The 16,398-nt window shown below is 37.7% G+C and overlaps 1 protein-coding gene across 4 annotated transcripts in view; it reads left to right on the top strand.

Annotated features, from left to right (window-relative positions):
- The window catches only part of LOC145460654 (sugar phosphate exchanger 3-like), a 40,899-nt gene extending 30,637 nt beyond the window's left edge, over positions 1–10,262 (top strand). For 3 of the 4 annotated variants that reach the window (XM_081445537.1, XM_081445536.1, XM_081445534.1), the window contains 11 exons: positions 777–852; positions 1,678–1,743; positions 2,826–2,851; positions 3,150–3,225; positions 3,642–3,689; positions 4,552–4,616; positions 4,879–4,965; positions 5,748–5,813; positions 7,304–7,356; positions 7,994–8,088; positions 8,468–10,262. In XM_081445537.1, coding sequence (XP_081301663.1) covers positions 777–852; positions 1,678–1,743; positions 2,826–2,851; positions 3,150–3,225; positions 3,642–3,689; positions 4,552–4,616; positions 4,879–4,965; positions 5,748–5,813; positions 7,304–7,356; positions 7,994–8,088; positions 8,468–8,475 — 666 coding nt within the window. In that variant the 3' untranslated portion in view covers positions 8,476–10,262. Of the gene's footprint in view, positions 1–776; positions 853–1,677; positions 1,744–2,825; positions 2,852–3,149; positions 3,226–3,641; positions 3,690–4,551; positions 4,617–4,878; positions 5,039–5,747; positions 5,814–7,303; positions 7,357–7,993; positions 8,089–8,467 lie in introns of those variants that run through there. The other variant, XR_014039877.1, reaches the window with a different exon arrangement.
- Positions 10,263–16,398: the final 6,136 nt, after the last annotated feature.

Raw genomic sequence — 16,398 nt, 5'->3', positions numbered from 1 at the left:
AAAAGTGGTTTTCTGTTATCAGCTGGACAGGTACATCTTTTGTCAATCTGACAGTCTGCTCATAAATTTCAATGAAATCAGTAAGCTCCATATATCAAGACCCCCAAGGGGCTGATTCTTTTCTAGATTTCCTAGATTAAGTGGGAAGGGCTTAAAACATGGAGGAGGTGTAATACTATACCAAGTGCAGGGGATTTATTTGACCTAGCAAAATTAGAGAACATGCATAAAATATACGATTTGAAAGGTACAGTTTGTGGTATGTGGTATGTTGAGGAAGTCTCTATTTGAACTGAAAGCACCCAGGAAAAAAAACAAATGCTGCAAAATATCTTACTCCTGCTGGAGTTTGGGGATGCCCCTGACCTAAATAATCCAGTAGTGCCAAACAGTTATTATTTTACATTGAAGAGCACACATGCAGTTTGCTTATAGTCAAACCAAGTGAAGCGTACCCCTCAAGATTACATTAATGAATTGATTATTTGAATATTGAACACGCTAATCATTTCAAGAATGCAATAATGTATTGATTATTTGGATATTGAACTCGCTAGTCATTTCAAAAATCAATATTAAATTGATTTTTTTTACATTAAATCCATTAGCCGTATTCTTGGAACAACCAGTGGGTTCAATTTTCCAATAATTAGTTCATTATTGCATTCTTGAAATGACTAGCATTAATGTAATCTCGAGGGGTACGCTTCACTTGTTTTGACTGTAAATTCATTATTTACAAAGTTAAATGTTTCATGTGGATTCCTTTTCAACAGTACTCACTCTCGTATGCCTGTCTGAAACTGGTCAATTACTCATTCTTCTTTTGGCTGCCTTTCTATTTATCAGACAGTAAGTATTTGTTTTGTTTTTGGTATTAATTTTCTTGGTAACGTAGCATCACATTGCTGGTAAAAAGGGAAATGTTTGAGTTCAAACCTAGTACCCATTTACATATACACCTGGGCGAAGAGAAGTACTGTGAGAGTAAAGTGTCTGGCCCATGGACACAGCACATTGTCCTTACAATAATTATCACATCTTACACCAATCTTGTATTGATAGTCTTGTATTCAACTGGTCAGCAACAACAAGTCCTGGAGCATGACAGGATTGATACTTAATTTCACAATTGCACTACAGTCTAAAGTTTCTTTATAGTCCAGTGTCTTTTAAGACGTAAGATGGTATATAGGTATTTGTCGGATGGATGCACTTAAAGTAAGGTAAAGGTTACGTCTGCATACAAGCCAAGTGGCCCATCAGGCTGGAGCTTATCCTGGTTTCTGTAGCATGAAGTGACTAGGAGTATTTCTACTCCCCCATGGATGGGATGCTAGTCCATCGCAAGGTTACCCCCAGCATTAAGGTCATTGGTACCCATTTATAAAATACACCTGGGTGGAGAGAGGCACTGCTAGAGTAGTGTCTTGCCCAAGAACACAACACAGTGTCCCTGGCCAGGGCTCGAACCTGGACCACTTGATCCAGAGATGAGCACACTAACCATGAGGCCACCGCGCCTCCCGCAGTGTCCTCAAAGTACAGAGTCAAGATTAGAATCTTTTGTGTACTTGAAGTACAGAGTCAAAAGTAACATTCTCCCTTGGACGTATACATGATGAACATATTAAGCATCTACCAATGATAACAATATTTTTTTTACTTTTGTTTCAGAATTTCACTGGAAGGACACAGTTGCAGACAAAGTTTCAACATTTTATGACATTGGAGGAATTGTTGGTAATGATGATAATCCAAATGTGGCCCAGTACTTGTATTATATACAAGCAGTATATAATACTGTAAGCCAAACTGCATGCACATAACGAACACCTGTGTTTTGGTCTGGGCAAGTGCAGGGATGTGAAACCAAGACATATTTAAAATAAAATCCATTTCCTTCCCAAATAAATGTTATCTTGTGTAAACATAATTGCCCTCCACTGAACCCCCCAAATTAGTGCACACTCATTGAGATAATTATGATAGCTGTCAATAATTGCAAGTTACATATATTCTATACACATGCAACGATGATTCTATGATATCAAGTGTATGAAGATAAATATTATAAATCATAGACAACTTTTTTAGGCAACCTACTGGTAAGGGCTTGTGTCACGACAATTAGCCAGTGAACAAGCTCTGTAGTCGAGGACAGGGCAAAGAGAGGGTGAGAAGAAAGAGGAGAGAAGAGATAGAAGGGGAGAGAGAGGAGGGGACACCACACCACCCCAACCACGTCCCCCCTCCTCGCTTTATTCTCAGCCAGTTCCTCCTTGGCCCTTCCACCTACGGTCAGACCCTTCCAGCCGGAGGCTCTTCACTGGCTAAATGATAATGCACATGTACAATTTTGATTGACACTGAAAAATGCTTAACCAATAGAAATAATTTGATGCAGCCACCCATGCTGCCTGGGATAATGTGCGTTTTTCTTGTGAAGTAATGAACTTTTGTCTTTGAAGTTGTCATTGTACTCCTTGCATGAACAAGGTGCTTTTTATACCTCCCCTTGAGGACATCAACTTTATCCACAGTCTTCAGTCACAAAAATACAAATTATACCGTGAGAACCCAACACAAATGACAAGATTGATGTAAAACGATTTTCTCACCAAAGCCATCTTTGAAAATTGGACTGTCAATGGAAAAGTCAAATTGCTTCATCTGTACAGAGGAGTGCAGCAAGCCCTGTGTTGTAATACTCTGAAGGTCTTTTTCCCATTGTACTTTTTGATAGCATTATATGTTGGTAAATTGGCTTAGTTTGGATTCATCAATTTTATATACTAAAAAGTTTTAATTTTTTTTATTTTTAGGTGGCATTATTGGAGGATTAATCAGTGTAAGTATTAAATGATTAAGAAAATAGTGACTATTTCTTTGCGCATCACAAATAAATATTAACAGGAAAAGAAAAGAAAGGATATTGTAAATCCTTGGCGGTGGAGATTAAATAAGACTCACATAAACAGCCAAGATAATCGAGAGGAATAAAAAGGTCGATAAAATTTAATCTAACCTAAAAACAGTAACCTAATCTTTCAATGCACTCCTTTTGTTTGCTAGAAGTTCCGTGTTTTGAGCTATATTTTGATGTTGCTAAGTGTTTTTTTTAAATCACGATTCACTTTATCTCTCAGGATCTGATGGGAAAGCGTTCTCCTTTGGTCATAGTAATGCTTGTGTTATCTGTTCCCATGCTTTTTATTTATGGAAGTAAGTGAAAGGCGTATTTTCACAATACATTAAGAAAACTAAAGATTTATTTGTGACTTTTTCAATGATGTGTGGTTCAATATTGTCACACAAGATTAGAAAGATGTATCAAACTCTTGCAACGGTGTTGTATCACATAGATATGTTTCAAATGCCTTCAATAGTATTGTCAAAAATACTGTAACACATCATATTTTCAACTCTTAAAATTCCCCCTCTGGAATTGTGATGAAACACTCTCTCGTACTTGATATACCACTTGACAATCAACTTTCTGATCAGTTAGCCATCGAAGATATGAGATTTGGTTGGGGCGACAGTAGCAAGACAATTGTGAATCCATCTCATACACACATATCACACACAGTATGACTAGTTATTTACTTACAGTGTGTTTGTATCATAAATTATTCCAGATACTGGAGGTGGTTACACACTGAATGCTGCCTTGATGTGTTTAACTGGTAAATAATAATTATAATTATAATGACAAACAGTGGCTTTATTACAAACTGGTTCAAGCCTTTAAGAGGTGCACAACAAGGATGCCCATTTCTTCCATATCTATTTATACTATCAGCAGAACTATTATCGAACAAAATCCGGCAAGACCCAAATTTAAAAGGATTAAATGAGGAAATAGATCTTAAAGGAGCTAGGTCACGGTTTGCGCATCTGGAAAAGTTTGGCCTAAATTTTCCAAGATCGTCGTTTGAAATCTGTGTTAACCTTCTCCATTCAGAACTGCCACTGGCCAAAGAACATTTTATTATAGGACAGCTACCATCTGGAACTCATTGGACCTTAATTTAAAACCCAGTAGAACTATTTCAATTTTTAAAAAAGCATTGAAACGTAAATTAATTGTAGAGTTTTTAAATTCGTGATTATCTAAATTAGAGTGTAATATTATTAATTTTAGTATATTAGTATTTAATTGTAGTAATTGTAGTATTGTACCATAATGTCTTCGAAAAACCCCCTTGGGGAAAGATAATAAAGGATGTATGTAGGTAGGTAGGTAGGTAGGTAGGTAGGTAGGTAGGTAGGTAGGTAGGTAGGTAGGTAGGTAGGTAGGTAGGTAGGTAGGTAGGTAGGTAGGTAGGTAGGTAGGTAGGTATCCTTAACCATCCTCTTACCTTTATGGGTTATTAGTATCTCTTTTGTGTATTTCTACCTTAGTCTTATTTTCAGAGATTTGATTTATTTCCACATTTGTACAGGTAGAATGGGCTTGCACACGCTTTCAAATGTAATATAATTTTTCTTTTGTTAATTACTCTGTAGTGTACTTTTGTGACTTTCTTTTACTTGACTCCTGCACAGGTTTTCTGATTGGTGGACCTGCTAATCTGATAAGTTCTGCCATATCAGCGGATCTTGGAAGACAGGTAACAAAACATTACTGCATTCATCATTCTGGATGACCTTTCTACAGGATATTCTCTTTACCTTTTTGTTAGCTAGGGGACTTTCTCAGTCTAAATTTTTATAACATTTATGCCTAGAAAAACAAAAGAAAAATTGTCAGAAATATCAGAAATATCATTAATTGATGTCACAGGATGAAGTTGTTCCTTGTTCATAAAGTGTCTGAACAGTCGTTGTTGTTACTTCCTACTAATGTAAAACTTGTGTCTTTTTTTTGGGCAGAGTGTTCTCAGCGCAAACAGTGAAGCATTAGCTACTGTAACAGGGATTGTGGATGGTACAGGAAGTGTTGGGGCTGCTATAGGACAGGTAAGAATGAACCTTAGCTACTGTATCAGGGATTGTGGATGGTACAAGATGTGTTGGGGCTGCTATAGGACAGGTAAGAATGAACCTTATCTACTGTAACAAGGATTGTGGATGGTACAGAAAGTGTTGGGGGCTGCTATAGGACAGGTAAGAATGAACCTTAGCCACTGTAACAGGGATTGTGGATGGTACAGAAAGTGTTGGGGACTGGTATAGGACAGGTAAGAAAGAACCTTAGCTACTGTATCAGGGGTTGCCGATGGACAGAACAGTGGGCTGTTATCGGACAGCAGCAAATGTACTGTAGCTGCTGTAGTAGGGATTGGAGATGCTATAAGGCGTGTAAGAATTAACCTGTAGTGCAGCAACAGGAGTCGCATATGGTGAGGACAGTGAATCTGCTGTAACAAAACCTAAGAATACACAATAGCTACTGTGTCTTGGATTGTGGATGGTTTTGGAGTACATGGCACATATCTTTTAATGACTTTTAGCTTTTAATTTTAAGTTACCTTTGGCGAGGCCGTGCTTGTCATACATTGTTGCTGAAAGATAAACGTCAATACCAAAAAAAGCAATTTCAATGCTGTCGGTTTCTGCAGACGTTGACAGTTGACCCAGGGCGTTTCCTTTCACCAACTATATCTGGTGATAGACACCTCTAATTTTTAAATAGTCAGCCACTGCCACAGCAAGAACTGTACAAAACCACAACCAGTACCTTGTGATCTAATGGACTGGTCAATGTCGTTATGATTGTAACATGTTATGTCTCATTTCAGTTTCTTGTTCCTGAAATAAATACACACAGTGGGTGGAAGCCTGTGTTTTACTTTTTGATGGTGATGGTAAGGAGTGCTTTCTTGTCTGTTGATCGATAGAATTTAACAGAATGAAACGCAATATTAAAGAGCTTTCCGCCTAGTGTGAAGCCATATTCCTCGACTCACACATATTGTGCATGTATCTTATTGAGAGAGCTCCAGGACCATACTGGGAGAATATCGACCCGTGGTCTTGACGGCGAGGTCCGTACAAAAACTGCGGAGGGTTGATATTCTCCCAGTACGGTCCCGAGCAAGCTTGGATAATAAGAAATTTATTACACCATGTTGTTTACAAAACACGTTTCAAAAATGCCACGATCATGAATATCACGGACTGTAAAAACATCGCTTCCGAAGTTAACCAAACAGAAGGGAAAGAGAGCTGGAAGAAAAAGTAAAAGATTCTTTACGTGAAAGCAAGTTCTTTCAAAAACTTTAGCCATAAAAGTACAAGAAAATATTTAAGAGTGATCGTAACGCGGGATCTTTCGGGACAACGCCCGTCCAATATTTAGAGAATATTGAGTAGTCTGATTTGTTGAAATTAGGTTTTGGCCCTCTGAACTGACTTAGTCGTGTAATAAAAAATATATTTCATGTAGAAAATACAACTGCAGCGTATATTGGAATAGATCGTTTTCACTGTCACGCAATAAAAAAAATAAATCAAAAACCATCCATTGGAAAAAGCTATGAAGTTATGATGTTGTAGAAGACAGCTAAATAAGACACTTCTCCAAGTTTTAGGCCTGTGCGTTTCCCCAAACTTCAGATATTCGTCGAAATGTTTCATCGATATTTACAGAGCCCAGTATGAAAACGCCATGTTGGTGTACCTCCGTGGTACACCAATATGGCGGCCGGAAAATAGTGTAAACATCTGGAACTTACTCTGGCTATCTAGGCGACTGATTATCAGTACTGATCAAACAAGCATTTACTTAAGCACTTTTCCTAATGCTCTAACTTCTAAAAAGGCTCAAAATCATGAGATAAGTATATATTTTTCGACAAACTCGATCATAGCCTTGTGTCACGCACCTCCACAACCCTGAAATTCAAAATGCTCTGGATTCCAAACGAAGCACGCTATTGAGCTGTAAAATTGTAAACAGATACAAATATACCGCCTCTTATGCCTGATGAGGATAAAAACTTTGGTGGCTCTTTAATTTTGGATTTTAGAAAGTGATGACGTCACGTGAAAACGATCTATTGTCTGTTTCAGTTACCGTTCCGTCCAGAATTTTCTACTTTGCTATTTCGACCAAAGCGATTTTCAACTCTGTCTTGTTTTCATACCTATGGTTGTACATTGATTTACCTTAAATTTAATTAGAGTCACAGGTAATGTAATCTTGGTTCATTATTGCCCATGCAATTCACCTTGAGCTCTTAGTTTTAATATATTAATTGTATTTGATTTTGCCGTCTCCTCTCTTCTGTTTAGATATTTTGTACCTTACTTCTGACTGTTGTTCTTCTTATTATTCTTCTTATTATTATTTCAGACTTTCTTGAGTTTTATTTGTCTCCTTGTACCAATTGTGATCAAGTGTGTAAGGTAAACTATCCTTGTTGTGAATTTGTTCAGTGCAGTGAGACTTCATTCTCTGCCATTCAGTATGAAATAATTTTAACTTTCTATTCACTGACCAGTTTGAGTTGCCTCCTGAGTACAGCAGGCCAGTTCCTATTCCCTTTCTGTTTTGTGATTTTCCTTCTTCAACTGTTTATGTCTCGGCATCCCGTTTTTTGATGAGCCTTAGGTGCCCGAGCTGACTTAAGTTGTTTTTGCTCGTACAAGCGTCGTGACAAGTCCTTCCTTTTCTCATTACAACTTCACATGGCTGAATTTGATCTTGTGAAGATTGCGTTAGCAGACTGTGCGCGTGACAGGAAAACTTTGAGTGCCATTTATTTGTGCGGTAGTTAAATGAATCTGTTGTGAAGCTCGTGTTGAGAGAACTGGGGTACATTTTTGTTGGAATATATGAATAAAACTCTATGGGTTTGCTTTGATATTTGGCGGTTTTCTCTCAGACACCTTTTTTTAAGGATCACAGCGACTACTTGTGCAAACTGCACCTTGGTTTCATATTTACCATGTAAGCCAATCTCAAGCAATGCATTGTCAAGATCCGGCGGCTGCCATTCAGAAGATTCGATCGTTAACTTGTACGTTTCTTTCTCTGTTTTAGAGCACGGCGGGCACCATACTCCTACTATCAAGTGACAGTTGCCAATGATGCCCCAGAGTACCCCCCTGAAAGATACATTGACAACACCATATCAAGTAAGTCACATTGGTGCAAGTCTTGATTTGGTGTTTGTAAAGGTGATGGTTGTTAACTTTTGCACGTTGCGTGTTAATTTTGAACCAGCCCAGCATTATTTTTAGTTACGTGGACCTTCAGCTCATTATATGTTTACAATTGATACATACTAAGCAGGAAATGATAGAATAATGCAAAACGATTATTCGAATTGTCTTGATCTTCCAACAGCTACTCAACTGCAATGTACCATGTGAAGGTATTAAGGAGGGTACACAACTATTTTGATTGTCTAGGATAAAGATTTCACTCGGTTATCAGCTTTCGTTGGCTCAAGATTATTTGTTGGCTCTTTTGACCTTGTTAACATTTTTTGTCCCGTGTTTTATGTTCTTGCAGATTCCTGAATGACAAAAAAGTTGAATTTCATTGAGTTGGAGAATCGTAGTATTTTCATTTTCTCCAAGAAAGGGTGGTCGTTAATGTAGGCCTCACAGCGACATTACAAAGCACAGCTCTTGGTTGAGGAAATTTGCTAAATAACTTGATTCTGTCTCTTCGGTTTGTTGTTGAAATCTTTGCGTGTGAACATACAAATGATAGCTCACGAACATGACTTTTCTGTTTTGTCATTTTTTATTGCTAACATTTTCCCCAATACATTTTTTAAACTATGTAGATTGTTTTACTTCAATACTCTTTCCTAGTGAAGGGTAAAAAGGGATATCGTTTTTGTTTAACCTTGGAATGAGAGATACCAATACCACCTGAAGTGGTCAACCAGTAGCCAAGACTTGACATGAGATAACAGAATTTTGCGTGTAGTTAAATTACTTAACAAACACTGCGAAGAATATCTTTAGGCGTAACAGGTTATAGCGAAACATCTTGTTGTAATGTACAATACTAAACTGGGAAAAAGCAATTGTTTGCAAAAAAAGATTTCGAACTGCCTCATTCTTTTCTTGTCCAGGAAAATTCAGTTGTAATTTTAAAATTCATTGATTGATTGAGGGAACTGCTTATTGACGTTGTTGCTGTTTTTAAAATCTTTCCATGGTTAAACAGTTTTAGTTCCTTTTTAGATTTAAGATTTTAAGATTAGTTTCATTTATGTGGTAGATACACACTTAATGATTTTCTTACACATATTTTCCCTGTATTTATTTTTTATTTTTTCAGTTGTTATTAGGTATACTGTGAATTTTCGAAAGTGTGCCTTGGTTAAATTAAGTATTGAGTCCTAGCACGAAACTTCTTTTAATAACCCTGTCACAGCGCTGTGAATGGTTAAAACCTGTGTGTTGTTGAGTGAAGAAATTGTTTCCATATTTACATTATAGAAAAGCTGCAAACACCTTTAAAAAAGAGTCCGCTCCATAGAAAACAATAAACCTAGGGCACATGTTTGAAAGCTGACGGCATACATTCCATCTAAACTTTTAATTTATGTTTGATAATTAATAATGGTAATAGGACTGAGTGGAGTCCAGTTCGGTCTGTAATCATACGAGTGATTAACAAAATCGGACGACCGCGAAGCGGGAGTCCGATTTGTTAATCACGAGTATGATTACAGACTGAATTGGACGACACGATGTCCTGTTGCCAATTAATCATAACAATTACAATTTCCCACAAAAGTAAAAGTTTCATTTGATAAAGAGCTTTTTATTGGTTTTTTAAATATAATAATTATAAAATATGGAGAACAGCTCGCAAAATTGCTGTCAAGTCTCTTTCAAAACAGTCACCAGAGACTAAACCTCCACAATTTCACAAAGTCAGTCTCAGTCAGTGGTTACTTTTGTGACTGTAATCAATGTTGTGATTGGTGGATTTAGTGGAGAGGACGTAAAATGATTGGGTCATGTAACTGTCCGATTACAGGTATCCGATTACAGCCAACTGTCCGATTACACTGTCCGATTACAACTTTGCAGATTAATTTGAGCAAAATACAGCAGTTTATGCACCAATCACATTTGAGGAAATTGTAATTGTTATGATTATACTGAAAATACATCTTTATTAATTTATTTCGTTTTTCAGTGTGTAGCCGTTACATTTCTATATACATTATGCGATATCAGACTTATTATATAATTTATTTTAGGAGGTATTAAAACTGTTGAGGGTTTTATTTGTAGTTTCTTTGCTTGAAATTAAACAGTAAATTTTTACAAGCCGATTACACCGTCAGTTACATCTAAGTGTGAACACGTCGTGATCTAATTAACAAATAGATTCCATGTTGCCGTGCGTCTGTTCAGTAATAGATCACAGATGACTTCAAAATGTGGTAAGAACAAATAAGTGACACACGAGGCGATAGCCGAGTGTGTCACTAATGTTCTTACCACATTTTGACGTCTTCTGTGATCTATTACTGAACAGACGCACGGCAACATGGAATCTATTTTTTACCCAGGCAGTGAGGCCTTGGTTTAAATTTCGGCTTCTCTTTTTTTTGTTTTTTCCTCGTTCAGTGACAAATCGCCGTTTGGTCTCTAAAGCGCATGCGTCACCTGTGCATGCGTACAGCACATGGAATTTACAGAAGTTGTCGTCGTGAAAAGTTAGCACGGATTCCATGATTTCTGGGGCGATGAAATCATATACAAACGAACACACCGTTCGAGATAGACCAACACTAAAGGACATTAAGCGTTTTCGGAACGGGTCGGTCTACAAGCCTTACGAGAGATCAATTTACGAGCGAACATTTTGAGTGAATTTATCAAGAATCATGTTATACCAAAGGAGCCGTCAACCGTAGCTATCAACTCTTCAACTTGATAAAAAGCATCTTCAGAAGCGTCATCGTATGATGGTGAACTAAGTAGAATCCCAGCACAAACTCAAGAACGTCTGAGCACCAAGAGCAGAAAGGTTAGAAAATTTGTTTACGAATATATCTGTCCGAGCACACCTTCGTTAAGTATAATAAAGATAAAGTCTCGAACTAAACGATATTTTCTCGTTATTTTCTTGTAACAGAGTTACGTGTCTTTACAAGAGTGAAACTCATGAAGCGAATTATTGTACATTTAAGCTGAAAGAAACTAATGTACATGTATGTTGACCCAAGCAAAACAATTCTTGGCTTGCACTGTCACGCAATCCTGACGCAATAAAAAATTTATTCGACAACCATTTAGTGGATTAAATCAAGAAATTGGGATGTTATGGGAGATTAATAAAGATGACACTTCGCTAATTTTTAAGTCGGTGCGTTTTCCCAAGCTCAGATATTCGTCGAAATATTTTGCACAAACTTACAGAGACCGGTACCTCCGCGGTACGCCAACATTGCGGCCGGAAAATAGTGTAAACATCTGGAGCCTACTTTGGCTATCTAGGCGACTGAAATGTTTGTACTGTACTGAACAAACAAGCATTTACGTAAGCACTTTTCCTAGTACTTTAACTGCTGATTGGGTTGAAAATCACGACATAAGTATATGTTTTTCGGCAAACGCGTTCGTAGGTCTATGTCACGCACCGCCATAACTCGGAAATTCAAAATGTCTCGCAGGCTTGAGAAACGCAAATAGCAACGACAAAGGCTGAGGAAAATAGACTGAAACGTTATAGGCTGATATAAAGACCTGGACTCTTTTCACGCCCTAAAGACCTGCAAACGTGTAATAAGCTATTAATCGATTCCAAGAAATGCAATCAAAACCAGAAGAGCTTAAGCACATCGATTCGATTGAATTTCATACAACTTCAAATGTATAACATTTAGCTCAATTGCAATATAGCTAGTGCTTCTCAGTATAACGACTGCCTGGGTACACGCAGCAAAGCGGCTAGTTTTATATAATAACGCAACAAACTACCACGGATAAAGCGCTTTTTTATTTCAAAATCTTTCAACATAACTCGAAAGCGGGCCTGTACGGGTCCGCAAATGATCCCAGGACCGCAAATGATTCCGGACCTCAAATGATCCCCAAATTGAACCGGAAATGATCCCCATATTGGACCGCAAATGATCCCGATAAAAAAAATAAGGAATGGCATGGATTTATATCAGAGGAAGGTGACAACATGTACAAGTATATATTTTTCAACAAACTCGATCGTAGCCTTTTGTCACGCAACCTCCATAACCCTGAAATTCAAAATGCCCTTGTTTCCAAACGAAGCACGCGAATTGTAAACAGATATAAATATACCGCCTCTTATGCCTGATGAAGATAAAAACACGTCACGTGAAGACGATCTATTGAATTATAAGTCTTAGATAAACACATTCTTGTAAACATTCTCGAAATCCCGGTGGCGATAGTATGAAACATCTATCAAACATCTAACTCGTCAAAACGAAGTGCAAGCCTTGCCCTTGCTTGGTTATGGAGCTGAACTTCATAGCTATAACTTGGAATTTTGACTTCTTAGAATACTCAAGTAGTCATTTCCGAGGAATTAAAGCCAAAATACGACCAAGGAAAAATTACAAAATAAATTTGTTCAAATTTCCAGTACTACACACTAGGGGTTTCACAGAGTGATGAAGCGTTGTAAGCTTGTGGGTCTACTCAGGTGACAGCGTCTTCCTTAAGAGCCAGTGCCCATAACTATGGACCAAACAACGGCACAAGTCGAAAAATCGATTTTGCTCATTTTTTGCCCATAAATTGGCCCTAGCTAGTAAACAAACGGACCATAGTTAGTTTCTGCTAATGCAGCCTTTTGAGGGAGAAATTTGCGAAAAACTATTTTTTTCCGATTGGGCTCAAAATCTACTTCCGGTTTTGCTGAATTTTTCGAATATTTGATTGCTTCGCGCTCCGCAGAACAGCTACTTGAGAATCTTTCAATGGTTTTTACATTCAGCTCAGGTCTTCATGGTATGACTGAGCGAAAAAAAAAATAAATCGAGGTTTCGTTTGAGCCCGAAACGAGATCGAACAGAAACGCAAAATATTACGATGTGTTTCAAACGAATTATAGCACTAAAATATCGCCATATTTTTCTATGGGCTATAACTTTAAATGCCATAAAAATACTTTCTACGGGTTAACTGTACACCCACCTGTTTGAAAATCAAAAAATATCTCTGGGCAAATGGTTTTAAGTCGCCCGCCTTGGCCTGTGCTTCTCATAAATTTTCCCTGAACCGCCGTGAGAATGTAAACAATTGCGTGACGCTGGCGGTCATCCTGAATACATAATTCGCTTCCAACAAACCGCGGATGGCTGTCTTAGAACATTTGGGTGAAAAAAGAAAAACATAATGGACCACTTTTGACTTTAATATTTTGAAAGTCATCGCTTTGGAAATTTCGTTAATTAAAAACGCCAATTAAAAGCAATTTACTTGGAGTTCGGGTGTTACTGCTATGTCGTTTTAGGCTGTCGTTCTTTCTTTGATCATTTTAATTACAAGAACGAGTTCTAGAAAGAAAATCGTTCTAAGTTCATTTGTTAAGCGTAATGACAAGTTGATATTGTTGGTTTGTAGCCTTACGTGATCTGAAGGAACGCTACAGTGATTAAATTTGTATTTGCTGATTACGACGGATCGATTTTCGGTTAAACCTTTTTATTTGTACCAGCACATTTAGTGCCTTTTCTCCTGCTTAAGAGTCGGAAAAAGTAAAGTAAACAAATCCTAAAAGTTTAAATCATATATAAGAGGCATGGACAGTGCGAGTGTCTCGGTAAGCTGTTAATTTGAACAATTACTGTGCTGGACGCATTGCTTTCCAGGTTACGCACGTACTATACATATAGTTCATTGTGCGCGAATGTTTCTCTTTCAAACAACTGAAATGCTCAATGCTTTTTTTCTTTTTTTCTTCAGTCTTAAAACTTAAGGTTAGATTTAGGCTAAACCCTAAAACTGTTTTGGCGGCCAACCTATTTTTGGTTAATTGCGTAATCAAATTATATATATATTTCATTGAAGTTCGCTCTTCTGTGACCGACTTCCGCGAACAAAACAAGATGGATGTTCGCTGTTCATTTAAGACTACAATCCTGGTCAAAAGTGTTGGGACAGTTACGGCAGATGACTTCACAGGGAGCCTCTCTTAAGACCAAAACCGCGCAAGCCCGCCTACCCCGCTCCCCCCTGTCAATGTTGATAAAAATCTTGAAGAAAAAAAAAATCCTTGATAATAGCTTCAGAATAGCCACGTTTCAAGAATTGTTCGCCTCCTAGAACAGTATTGTCGAACTAAAGAGACGATAAGATAGATATTCACGTCTTATTCCAATAATAGCGATTTTTTAGCAATCGCGTTTGGTTCCAACACGACTATCTAACCACTTTCTATTGTCCCTTTTTCCTTTTTTCCCACATCCGATCTAGTCTTCAGAATAGCTTCATTTTCATGCAACATTGCTAGCGGGGAGGGGGGTCAATTGTACTTGCTTCTATTCATCTTTTGTTCTAAAACGTTACGGACGTAGTTGAAATCGTGGGTCTTAGCGCGCAAAAAGGGAAGGTGTCCCAACAACTTATGGCCAGGATTGTAGGTTTACACTAGAGGAAATTGTTCTGGATTCGTGATGAATCCGGAACGTTTTAGTGCCGGATTGATTTTGCCGTTTACACAAAAGTGGACGAATCCGAAATAAAAACTCCCCGGTTTGGTCGTGACTCCGGAGTTTTTGAATCCGGAATTTAAAGTGGGAACTTTGAATCCGAAAACTTTTGAATCCGGAGAGTTTTGTCGTGTAAACGATTTTCTCTCGAATCCGGATATTTTTTCGTCTGTGATCTTTTGAGTTTGCGGTGGAACGAAAATGGCGGATTATATGATCCAGTCGTAGTCGAGTCGTAGTCATATTGATGGCCATTTGATGGCGGTCGCTGGGCGATTACCTCGTGCTGTTTCAGGTGTAGGTAATCACTTTTATAATGGGTAATGCCATACTCCTCAGAAATCCAATTTATACTTTACTGCGCAGATGACGACGATGGCACGATGAAAAACCTCGACGGTTCTAGATATTAAGTAAAGACCAGAATAAATACCTGGAGGGACCTGACATGATGGATAACAGTACCGTGGTCAGCGAGTTGAAAGAAAGCTTCAGACTGTCTCAACCTACCCCTAGCCTTATTTTCGGAGGCATTTTGTTTCTCGTGGTCGAGGCAACAAACTGCTTGTTAACCATTCCATCATGAATGTTCCCGGAGTTATCGTCGTGTATAAACGGTTAAGAATCCGAATATCCTTTCACTGTAAACCTCTACTAATCTGAATACTCTAAAATTGATGAATCCAGGAACTTTTACGAATCCAAAAAAACTCCTTTAGTGTAAACCTAATTCTAGATCGACCACTGTAATGTTTACATGATTTGTCTACCAGTGATATGATCTGCAAATTTCATGTAATTGATCAAACAACCAAAGTAGAAAAGATGGATTTTTTTCCCAGTATGATTGAAACTTAAACGCAATTTCTTCCTCGGCCAATTCAACTCAAGAAATTCCAGGTTTTCTAGCTTGAGCATATTGTGTAGGTACAATTTTCTACACAGCTAGAAGAGCTGAGATGCCGTCACACAGTTAGTAGTTTATAGAAATTATGGTATTTCCACTTGACTTTATCTGTCATTTTCTCTTGTTTGTCAGTCAATGATTCAATTGCCATAAACCATAGAGGACTGGTTAAGTATATCTCTAAAACTGCCACTGTATTGTAAGTTATCAGTGAAATCTATAAAACAAACAAGTGTTAAAATCATTTCTCGGAGTACTGTAGTAACGTTCTTTATTAGGGATGTCGTGGGTGTTCCAATGCAAATGAAAAAACATATATATTTATACTAACTTAAACAAAAAAAAAAACATTTTCCATTATTTTATCCACACAACTTTTCAAAAATTGCTTTCATCGGATTGCTGGAAACGAATATTTTACTCGAGAGTGGCTCTCCGCGTCACGCAATTGTTTACATCCCAACGGCGAATTTTGGGCAAAATCTACGAGAAACACAGGCCAAGGCGGGCGACTTGAAACCATTTGCCCAGAGATATTTTTCGATATCCTAACAGGTGGGTGTATATTTAACCCGTAGAAAGTGTTTTTATGGTATTTAAAGTTGTAGCCCATAGAAAAATATGGCGATGTTTTTATGCAATAATTCTCCTGCGGCATACTGTAAAATTTTGCGTGTCAGTTTTATCTCTTTTCGGGCCCAAAACTAACTTTGATTTATTTCATTTTTCGCTCAGACATACTACGAAGACCTGAACTGAATATAAAATCTATTGAAAGATTCTCAAGTAGCTGTTCTGCGGAGCGCGAAGCAATCAAATATTCGGAAAATTCAGCAAAACCGGAAGTAGATTTTGAGCCCA

This window comes from Orbicella franksi, chromosome 11, assembly GCF_964199315.1.
Source record: "Orbicella franksi chromosome 11, jaOrbFran1.1, whole genome shotgun sequence".
In the NCBI taxonomy this organism is placed as follows: domain Eukaryota; kingdom Metazoa; phylum Cnidaria; class Anthozoa; order Scleractinia; family Merulinidae; genus Orbicella; species Orbicella franksi.
Note: the sequence above shows the minus strand (reverse complement) of the source record. Positions and strands in the feature narration are given on the sequence as shown.